Source organism: Hyla sarda, chromosome 10 (assembly GCF_029499605.1).
Source record: "Hyla sarda isolate aHylSar1 chromosome 10, aHylSar1.hap1, whole genome shotgun sequence".
Lineage (NCBI taxonomy): Eukaryota > Metazoa > Chordata > Amphibia > Anura > Hylidae > Hyla > Hyla sarda.
In genome coordinates this window covers 85,289,487-85,301,389 of record NC_079198.1, presented here as the reverse complement: position 1 = coordinate 85,301,389, position 11,903 = coordinate 85,289,487, and the positions used below count along the sequence as shown (strand labels likewise).

Sequence of the window (11,903 nt, the reverse complement as noted above, 5' to 3'; positions counted from 1 at the left end):
AAACGGAGGATGATAACCTGGCCACATGCAAGATGTGTCGGCAGAAGGTGAAGCGTGGCTAGGGTCCCAATGTTGACACCACGGCCCTGCATCAACATATGCAATGTCACCATAAAGCGGTCTGGGAGAACAGCGGCTCTGATGTGGTGGTCAAGCCTGCTGCATCACCCAGTGGCACGCCGCTCCCTGTTTCAGCCAGCCAAGGCTCCACCACCTCAGCCGAAGGGAGCTGTGTGTCATACCCATCTGTCGCTTCAGATACTTCTACTTTGAGTCAGTCAATCATTCTGCCAGCAATCCATCGGCGAAGCCATGTCCACGAGAAAACAGTATGCGCCCACTCATCCAACTGCGCAGAAGCTGTGTGTGCTCCTGTCCAAGTTGCTGGTGATGCAGTCCCTCCCTTTTCAAGTGGTGGACTCTGCACCTTTCAGAGAACTGATGGTTATTGCTACTGCCAGCCCTGCACAATTTTGTGGAACAGAAGGTGGGCCAGTCCTTGATCCTGTCGGTGTGTACCAAAGTGCATGGCAGCGCCGACGTGTGGAGCTGTAACTACGGTCTGGGACAATACATGTCCTTTACAGCCCTCTGGGTGAATGTGGTTCCTGCACAGCCACAAAAGCAATTTTGACAGGTCACGCCGCTTCCTCCTCCACACTCAGGCCGTTGGTCCTGTGACAGTGTGCGACTCCACCTCTTCATCCTCCACCGTGTCCTCAGCCACTCTAGCATACCATGTGTGCAGGGCACGGCGGTGTCACGCTTTTCTTCACATGGTTTGCCTTGGCGAATGGAGTCACACAGGGGAGGAACTGCTAAAAGTCATTCATAAAGAAATAGGAGCATGGCTGACTCCACAAAAACTGGAAATGGGAACCATGGCGACTAAAAATGGGAAGAAGATCTTGTCTGCGCTGCGACAAGGAAGTCTGAGCCATGCGCCCAGTATGGCACACGTGTTCAATCTAGTTGTCAATCGGTTCCTGAAGTGTTCCTCTCATCTGCAAAACATCCTTACAATGGGAAGGAAACTTTGAATGCATTTCAGCCACTCGTACACCGCAAAGCACACCCTCCTTGAGCTGCAGTGTTAGAACGGTATCCCACAACATTGATTTGCGACGTTTCCAAACATTGGCATTTCATCCTCCATATGTTGGACCGACTATACAAAAAGAGAAAAGCCATCACCGATTCCTTGATGATCCAAGCGGATAGGGGGACTCCCCTGTGTAACTTAATGTCAACCAGTGGCAGCTCATACGCGACACCTGCTGTTTGCTCAGATCATTTGAGGAAGCCACATTAGTCAGTAACCAGGATTACAGGATGAACGGCTTTCTACTGCTTCATTTACTACAACAGGTGTTGGAAACGATGGCTGGTCAGGGCACTGGAGACGTGGCGCCTACATCTCATGGCCACATGAGCCCTGTGGGGCTGAACTGGAGGAGGAGAGGCACAGTGGAGCACAGTTTGGGTTTCACGAGATGGGTGGTTTTCCTAGTCATCTGACAGGAGAGGAAGAGCTGGAGCAGCTAGAGGGTTATGAGGAAGGCGAGACAGAGGACCCAGACACATCATGGAAGTATACAGTGGAGATGGGAGGCAGGGACTCCCTCCGAGTCACTTGCACAAATGGCACAATGCATTTCTTGCGTAGTGACCGCCGAATTTTCACCATTCATCAGCGGGATGACTTCTGGCTCTACATCTTATTGGACCCTTGCTAATGGCACAAAAGGAGGGACTTTTCCACACCCACTGAGAGGGAGGACAAACTAACCTACTACAGAGACATCCTACGTAGTCAGTTGGCCGATGCCTATCTGAGCCATCGTCCATCCCCTTGCAGGGCCCTCTGCACTCACCTTCCACTGCCATGGCTACTGGGGAGGGGTGGGGTGGCAGGAGCAGTACCAGCTCCATTAGCAGCAGCCTGAGTCTACGGTCGCTGATGAGTAGCTTTCTTCACCCGCATAGTGAAGAAACTCATCAGCAGCAGACCTAGAGTAAGACCTGAACCAGCAGGTGATGGCATACCTTAACATCCGCTGGACTTCTCGGCAGCCGAAATTGATTTGTGGCCGCAACCAGAAGTTTGCCCTAGAAAAGCTGTCCTGCCCGGCCAGTAGTGTGCCATCAGAGCGGGTGTTTCATGCGGCGGAGGCCATAGTAACCCCAAAGAGAACTCGTCTGTCGACGAAAAAAGTGGAGAGACTTACCTTGCTGAAGATTAATCAGGCATGGATCAGCCAGGATTTCCAGCCACCAATGCCTGATGGATCAGAGTAGATTGACAATGGTGCTACAACAACACTTTCCCTGTTAGGCCCTACTCTCGCATTAATAATTCCCCTCTTGGCAAGTGTTACTTGCCCTAAAAAGGGCGGCCCCACACAGGAACCTCTCCCTATTTCCCCCTACAAACACTGCCATTTGACAGGGTTTTTAGGTGGAAATAGGGAAAGTTTCTTGTGTGGGGCCATCCTTTTTAAGGTGAGTAACACTTGCCAACAAGGGAATTAATAATGCGAGAGTAGGGCCTTACAACAGAAATGTTTTACCCCCACCTGCTACAATGAACAATACTTTGTTCACTTCCACCTTTTCGGGGAAAGTGTTACTAGTCTTAACCTGTAAAGGACCGAGGGCGTACCTGTATGCAATAAGTCCTCTTCCTTTCTATAACGCAGGGCCACACTGGCCGGGACCCATGGCTAATAGCAGGCGGCACTGAACGTGATGCCACGTGCTATTAACCCTATGTTCAAAGTATATAGCCACGTCTAAAGTGAAACTAAACTACCCCCGGCTAGCTCAGTGGGCTGTTTGGGACCGCCGTGGTGAAATCGCGGAGTCCCAAACAGCTGTAGGAAACGGGGAGGGTCCCCCTACCTGCCTCCTGGTGTCCGATCGCCGAATGACTGCTCAGTGCCCGAGATCCAGGCATGTGCGGTCAAGCGGCAGAATCATCGATCAATTGTTTCCTATGAGAAACCATTGATCAATGTAAAAGATCAGTGTGTGCAGTGTTATAGCCCCTATGGGGGCTATAACATTGCAAAATAAAGTGGGGAAAAAAATGAAAGATCATTTAACCCCTTCCCTAATAAAAGTTTGAATCACCTCCCTTTTCCCATAAAAAAAAAAAAGCCCTTTAAATACAAATAAAAAACATGTGTGGTATCACCGCATTCAGAAATGTCCGAATTATAAAAATATATTGTTAATTAAACCGCACGTTCAAGGGCGTACGTGGAAAAAAATTCAAAAGCCCTGAATAAAAAGCGACCAAAAAGTCCGATCAATACAAAAATGGTACCGCTAAAAACTTCAGATCACGGTGCAAAAAATTAGTCCTCATACTACTCCGTATGCGGAAAAATTAAAAAGTTCTAGGGGTCAGAAGTTGACAATTTTAAACGTATAAATTTTCCTGCATGTAGTTATGATTTTTTCCAGAAGTACGACAAAAATCAAACCTATGTAAGTAGGGTATCATTTTAATCATAGGGACCTAAAAACTAAAGAGAAGGTGTCATTTTTACCGAAAAAATTTACCGCCTAGAAACGGAAGCCCCCAAAAGTTACAAAATTGTGTTTTTTCTTCAATTTTGTCGCACGATTTTTTTCCCCTTTTCGTTGTAGATGTTTGGGTAAAATGACTAATGTCATTACAATGAAGAATTGGTGGTGCAAAAATTTGCAAAAACAGAATAACCCCTGGTCCTTAAGGGGTTAAAAAGGAACCTCTCCCTATTTCCAGATAAAAACCCTGGGAAATGGCAGTGTTTGCAGGTGGAAATAGGTAGAGGTTTCTGTGTGGTGCTGCCCTTTTCAGGGCGAGTAACACTTGCCAAGAAGGGAATTATTAATGCCAGAGTAGGTCCTTACAGGGGAAGTTTTTACCCCCACCGGTTACAATTGACCATACTTCACCTTTTAGCGGTCTTTGCATCACATTCACACTTAGTGGTGTAGGTGGCACATGGTGTTTTTTGCACACCTTTCCTTTTGTTTGATTTCAAAAAATGTTTGGGTCCATATATTTTATCCTAAGCATATTATTAAAAGTTAAGTTTTACGTTTTACGTAATGCATATCCTTAATACTAACAAAAGAGAACTTTTCTTCTGCCTACCTGCCTCAGCTACTATTCTGATTGTGCCACCCGCATGATGCCATACATCTGATGCCAAGTTCTCCTTTTTTTCACCCACCTTCATCACCGGCTACTGGTATTGCTACCCACTGCCCCACTATGTAAGCAGGTCCCTTACAGGACTCCTGATGCCACCACCAGGCTGTCTCATACTGCCACCATGTGTTCTCTTCATGCTGATGCCACCACCAGGCTGTCTCATACTGCCACCATATGTTCTCCTCATGCTGCTCCACCTCCAGGCTGTGTCATCCATCATCCAGCCACTATATGGTCTCCTCATGCTGCCGCCACCTCCATGCTCTGTCATTATGCTGTTCTGCGACTGTGATTTTAATAGTGACGCCTCTAATCTGCATGTCATGCTGAAGAACAGTATTATTTCACCAACCCAGCACACACCCTATGCGTGTTACAGAAAGGCAAAGTGTTCTACACCCCTATTGAGGCTCTCCATAGGCCAGAAATAGCCGATCTTAATACAGATTCGCCGCAAATAATTTCAGACTGAACCAAATTTTTTCAGAAAATTCAGCAAAATCGGCCAAATCAAATTTTTCAAAAAATTTGCTCATCTCTAGTAGCTGCCTGATATTAGCTCTCATCTCTTAATTTTAGTAGTTCTCTCAGAAGCTGCACCACCTCCAGGTTTCTCTTGCATTCATACTAAAAAAAAAAAAAAAAAAAAAAAAAAAAAAAAAAGGTACATAGAAAGACTGCTATCTCTGACCAAGTGCTTATTAGGCTATCATTAAATGAAGTTCAGTGGTGGCAGCAGCGAAAGAAAAAACAAGTTTCTCCTCTTATTTTAGTTGCAGTAGAAATCTATAAAGCTGGAAACCTGAGAAATGTCAATAGTTGTGATCATTAGGGGCCAGGGGCCAAGACTCCCCTCAGATCACTAGAATATCGGGGCAGTAGAGCTCCGTTTGTCTCAGCAGTAGGCGACTGCCTGAGCACCTGGACCCCCACTGTGCGGTTGTATTGTACACCCAAATGTCTACGAGTAGCTTGAAGATAAAGGCTGCTTTTGCAATGGTTTAGTAACATTAACCCATTCGGCTTTTCTTGCAGGGCTAGAAACCCCAAGATGCATTCTCTGTTCTGCTGAATTTGGCTACAAATAGTTGAAACACTCTTCCAAGTTAGTCTTGTGAGAGGTTAGTGCGCAATACACAAAAATACACATGTTGTGTCATTCCACTCATAGAGGAATATAATGTACCCAGCTCCAGGATGGAAAGACACAGGGACAATTAGGACATTATGCCTGGAGTATACGAGTGCCAAGGAAGAGTAACACAGCGTACTGAGTGTGGTCAAAAGCAATGGCAAGGGGAGGTGGAGGAAGGGGGTGGGAAGACTACACAGAGCTCCTTTTAATTTGTTTACTTGTGGGCTCAAGATCTCTTTTCTACGTATCTGACACGGAGGGTTCGGGCACATCTAGTCCCAGCTCCAAGTGCTTCATTAGCCATTATACAAATGTATACAGTATGGTATGCGGATTAGACATCCATTTACCTGTCCAGCTACCTAATGAGCCTCATTCATTCATCTGCTAGACACTAAAATGTGGGGTTAATGGGGGTCGAAAAAATTAAGCTGGCTCTGGGTTCTAAAGTTTATTTTTTCAATAAAAAAAAAAGCATTTATATAGCCAGAAAAAAAAATCTAGAAAAAACAAACTGGTGATCAGAATCCTTCTTTCTTAGGTGCCCTTCAGACCCCAAAAGTGTTTGGGGCACCGATGTCATTGATAAGTGTGCAACCTCTAATGCTATACAGTATGTCACTATTAGATCTAATAAAAACACAACTGTAGAAGCAAACACTAAGTATAAAAAATAAGTGTTCATGGCACAGTAGACCTCTGCAGAAATTTTACCTGCACATGGCTTTACTCACAAAGTCACTGTCAAGGGGCTAAAGCGTTTTGAACTAATTGCGAATGTAATACATTTTTTTTCTTTTCCTGCAGGAGCTCCTGGCATTGTGTCTTGTATGCACACAGTATGTCTGAGACTGTCTGTTTCTGTCTTCAGCACTGGGATAGTGTCATATGGACACTTTAAATCACTGCCCCGGTTATGCATTCTCTGCTCCACCCCTGGTTACATTAGAGCAGGGAGGAAAATAGAGAAAGCATGTATCTGTAATCTTGTATGATGATACACTTGGCTCTTAGCACTGTACATACTGTACCAAAGCTCTGGCAGAATCCCAGGGCAGGCACAGTGCCAGCTGCACAATAACAAACCCAAACCACAAACGTAAAAACAAAACATACAAGAAAAAAAAAATATGAGACAGACAGAGTGAGACACAGAGTACAAGAGAGTGAGAGAGACACCTGATGAGAGTTACAAAGACAGTCATACATAGAAAAAAAAGGAGAGTGAGAGAAACAGAGAGACAGTGACAGAAACAAATCCACCCTAAAAGAATAAAAAAGACAAATACACAGACAAAAGGTGCTTTGAATGCATTTCCTTTACTACGACTCTACTGCGACCAAAAGACACAAATTAATATTTTGGGGGTATTAAATGTTTAATTTGTTGTATTTATTTGGGGATTGGGGATGTCAGATGTCAGCAGGTATTATATAGTGTTAGTTGAATAAGGAATCTAAGTGAATGTTTGTCAATAACACCAAGTTTAGGAGAGTTAACCTAGTTTGGCCAACTAAAGCCAAAGAATTTCCCTCTATATTTACTTAGGGAATCAACCAGTGGATTGACTATTCTAATGGAGGATTGAATATCCATCACAGGGCTCACTAAATGATCTGTAGTCTAGACAAAAATCAATAGAATCCAAAACTAAAATGGTCTTTTAAGAAGTAGAATCTGACCAATAAAAAAAAAAAAAAAAATCTAGTGAAGTTGTATATGCCACTGCGCAACAATCCGTAAGGGTGTGTTTAAACAAAGGATCCACACTTTTAAAATGTTGCAGTTGCAAATTTTACACAGCTGTCAAGAATACATTAGAATTACCTTGAAAAAATTGCAGATTTTACAACTTCAAATTCGCACTGGATCCTGTGTGTTAATGCACTAGAAGAGTAGATTTACATTATGCAGCAACTTGGGTGGATCCAAAGTTAAAAAGTTATATGTATATTAGATAGGGGATTCTCTCAATGTATTATATCGACAGCCATTCATCTGATTAAAGTACATTATGGGGTTCAAGGTGCAGGACATGTGGCGATGAGCTACTAACCATGATGGCTTCATGCATGGACCCTATTAGTGGCCTCATATTTTATTTAATGAGATTATATTGCAGCCATGTGGTATGGTACCAAATTAAAGCTCATGCATGTTGATTAAATCATCCTACCATGTGGTGGCCAATGGCCACATTGCTTTGCCAGCAGTATGGCAGTTTACTGGTAAAATGTTACTGCCCATCACATAAGCGCATTGCTTCATCAACATGTGGGACCATAACTTAAAGGAAAAATGTCATCCTGTTCACTCACACAAAAGCCAATACACCGGGATATAGTGCGGGTGACCAGGAGACTGATGTGGGCTCTCTGACTAATAAACATGCCTTCTGTCCGGCGCCTGGTCCCTCTGAAGATACTCTTCTTTCTGTGCTGAATTGTGTGCTTGAGGCGGGCCTGCCGGCTGAATTTGAATGTTCATGCTCTCTGGTCACATGAGCGCTTGTGCCTACTGAGCGCTAACGTGACCAGTGACCATGAATATTCAAATTCAGCTGGAGGGCCCGCCTACAGCGTGCAATTCAGCGAAGATAGAAGAGGATCTTCAGGAGGGACCGGGTGCCGGACAGAAGGTATGTATATTAGAGACCCCGCATCGGTCTCCTGTTCACCCGCACTATAGCCCAGTGTATTGGGTTTAGTGTGAGTGAACAGGATGACAGATTTCCTTTAAAATTCTAAAATAAAGAAATAATTTATTTTATTCCAATAGGGTTTTGAAACCATTATAACATGTAAAGCCCTGAGATCTACCTACCACTCTAGGGCAGTTTTACCATAATGCTATGTGTTTTAGAAACCTTAGTTACGGGTAAGGTCTTTTTTTATTTTACAAGTATTCAACCAATAAACAGGTTCAAGACTTTGGTAACATATACACAGTACAGGTTACTCATCTCTCTTCTTTGGTTAGATTTTTCTTTATTATCTTTGGACTATTTCAACCAAAAGGGGAGCTTAGGGTATGTGTCAACTATATGAATACAATGGGTATAGCAATACATTTATGACTGAATATTGAGAGATTACATTAAAAAGAAGAAATACAGCATTCGGCTTTGACACAAAATGCAATATGATCAACAGGAATCCAATAAAGGGAACAGAATGGACATCACACAGCGTGAATCATTCTCGGACTCCTGAAGATCTCAGCAATTAGTTGTGAAAATTGGCTACGTACATGCACATTTTCAACTCGGACGCAGTGTCATTTACCATATCATTTGAGGCGTAGCTTCCTGGGTAGGACAGGCCAGAGCTGCCCGGCTGACAGATGTCACCCTCAAAGACCCACAAAAACCTAATGATTGCAATTTATGGGAGGGAGGCTTGTATAAATAGCTGATAATATCCATACATATCTATGTGGATGCCATCTGAGGTTTTTGGAAATATATATTTTAGGCTGCGAAGAAGTGAGCATGAAGAAAGGCATGGTTTTGGAACTTTTAAATAGTCAGCTGATAGATAGAAATCGCTCTTTCAGACGAAATCCGTCAGCCTTGACTCTTCCACGAAAATGTCCATTTAGCTTTGTCACAAAGAACATGTTTCCTCATTAGGGGAGGGAGATAAGTGGTACCTGAGGTGTCTGACAGCCGCTCACCTCAGGCACGAACAGACTGAAATACAGATCAGCCATTGCTCATATGTATCACTTAGTCGGCGGATCCCATTGAAGTCAGTGGGGCTGTGAAATGTCGGCTGGCTATGGCTCTCTGAGCTGCATACAAAAAAATACTGGCCCAAATTTAGTAAAATTGTCTAATTCTGAGACAGTGTAACCTTACATTGGGCACATTTTTACATGACCTAATCTAGTCTAGGGTGCCTCCAGCTGTTTTAACATCATAAGTCCAAGCATGCCTTGACAGCCTTTGGCTGTCCGGGCAAGCTGGGAGTTTTAGTTTGGCAACAGCTGGAGACCCCTGGTTGGGAAACACTGGTCTAATATCACAGTCATGCCCCTTTTACAGAATACACACCATTTTGGCCGCACATAAAGGGTTTGTCCATGAATAGAAAAACACAGCTACTTTCTTTCAAAAACTGCTCCCAGTCTGTCTCCAGGTTGGATGTGGTTCTACAGCTCATTTTTATAGAAGTGAATGGAGCAAATTTGCGAAACCACACCTAACCTCAAGACAGACGTGGAGCTGTTTTTTGAAAGCTATTAGCTGTGTTTTCAATTCAATGTTTTTTTGCAAATTGCACCAGCATTCTGTCGTATTGGTAACAGTATGATTATATTATATAATAAAACCAGGGTGTAGATACAGTGTGCAAGCAGTTTGCAGCTTTCATGTAGATGCAGCAGCACAGACAGAGGTTACTTTTGCATAATTTGCACAAAATTATGTGCATCCTTTTCAGATCGCTGGTACATGATTTTAACTTTGCACCATATGCAGCACTTTAAAAAAAAAAAAAATTGGCCTTAAAAGGGGTTGTGGGCTGCCCTGAAGTTCGGAGCTCCGCTCACAGCGTCCGCAAGTTCATTACTCCGAACGCTGTGTGCGGGCTTCCGTGTTCACAGCCACCGGGCGTGACGTCACGCCCGGTCCCTTAGTGACGTCTCGCCCGCCCCCTCTACCAAAGTCTATGGGAAGGGGGCGTGGCATCGGTTGCGCCCCTTCCCATAGACTTTCGTTGAGGGGGAGGGCGAGACGTCACGAGGGGGAGGGCGAGACATCACGAGGGGGCGGGCGAGACGTCACGAAGGGGCCGGGCGTGACGTCACGAAGGGGCCGGGCGTGACGTCACGAAGGGGCCGGCGTGACGTCACGAAGGGGCCGGGCGTGACGTCACGAAGGGGCCGGGCGTGACGTCACGAAGGGGCCGGGCGTGACGTCACGAAGGGGCCGGGCGTGACGTCACGAAGGGGCCGGGCGGCTGTGAACACGGAAGCCCGCATACAGCGTTCGGAGTAATGAACTTCCGGACGCTGTGAGCGGAGCTCCGAACTGCAGGGTAGCGCACAACCCCTTTAAGGAAGGGGGCGGGGCTTGAACTACAGGAAAAAATGGATGTGTCAATAATTAGCATTATTTCTTACATAATTAGCCCATAGTACTTAGAGTGATGTTTTGGTTGCCCCTTGCAACCATTTTCAAGCGGTCAAAAAGGGTTACAAGAAGCAACCAAAACTTTACTGTAACCACTGTGTTAAATAAGAGAACCCTCTATATGCATCTTGATTTTAAAGGGGTACTCCGGTGCTTAGACATCTTATCTCCTATCCAAGGGATAGTATGCTAGTATGTAGCCATCACGCCTCCTCCCATAGACCTGAATGGAGGGGGCGCAGCGGCTGTAGTTGCCAGTCATCCGGCACTGAGTTCTCTTCGACACTGATGATCTGGGTGCCGCACGGCAATTGCAGGGGTCCCCAGCAGCGGGAACTCCGCGATCTAACATCTTATCCTCTATCCTTTTGATAGAGGATAAGAGGTTTTGCGCCGGAGTATCCCTTTAACAGGGCACTAAAATCTTTATTTTAATACACCTAAAAGACATCATGTTGTGTACAATCTAGTGGTTAAAGCTTATAAAGAAATGGACATTGAAGGTCTCACCTGAATGAGCCAGCAAATGCATTCGAAGTCGCAAACTGTCCAGAAACCTCTTCCCACAGAGTTCACAGCCATAGGTCTTCATACCACTGTGCAGCTTCCTAGAGAATAAACCCAAAAAGGAGTTAAAAGGAGACAAAAAGCCTATTTATCCACTAAATATAACCAATAATCACACAGTATATAGAAAGCAAAGACAACTTTTCTACTATCCTAATGAGATAATCTTTGAATTAAAAAAAAAAAAAACAGCATAAAAACCAAGTCCCCATGTCAATTTACAGATTGTATAGACTCCTGGGCTTTAAGACTTCCTGTACAATCTCTCTCGAGTAATGGTGCAATATATTTAATAGCTATAGTTTACACCAGATAAGATAGCTGTCAGAAAACAAGAACTAAATCATATGACATAAGTCTACAAAAAGAAAATGTGAGATGATGCCTTAGGCAAATAGAACGCCTTCAGTGAAAGAATGAACACATAAAAAAAAAAAAAAGAAGAAGGGTTTACTATAAAGAGTACACACATATATATGTATAGTGTTTTTCATTATCCATGTGATCTTGAACAGAAGGCAATACGTGCCATGTAAAAAGTTAAACATTTTCAGTTGCTATTACTAGAACTGTACCCTGAAAAGTGTAAAGACTCTAAAAACAACAGGTCAGATTGCTGGCAGCAGTGGTAATGTGTGTGACAAAACACTGTGTACTCTGCTGCAAGAGAAAGTGTTGGCAGCGGTCAGTAAAAATTCCTGCATCTCTGCCAGACATCGCTGAAACTTCCGAAGTTTTAAAAAGGAAGAAGGGAAAACTAAAAACATCTACAGCAGATCCATGTCCATTCTGACTAGTGGTAAACAGTCCCGACCATAAAACCTTCTAATTATACTTCTGGTAGCAAAGCGGGGAAAAA

General features: G+C 44.1%; 1 protein-coding gene across 7 annotated transcripts in view; it reads right to left on the bottom strand.

Annotated features, from left to right (window-relative positions):
* ZBTB16 (zinc finger and BTB domain containing 16) overlaps nucleotides 1-11,903 on the bottom strand; it is a 146,957-nt gene that overhangs the window by 54,987 nt on the left and 80,067 nt on the right. For all 7 annotated transcript variants that reach the window (XM_056544362.1, XM_056544360.1, XM_056544367.1 and 4 more), the window contains exon 3: nucleotides 10,988-11,085. In XM_056544362.1, the coding sequence (XP_056400337.1) occupies nucleotides 10,988-11,085 (98 nt within the window). The remainder of the gene's footprint in view (nucleotides 1-10,987; nucleotides 11,086-11,903) is intronic.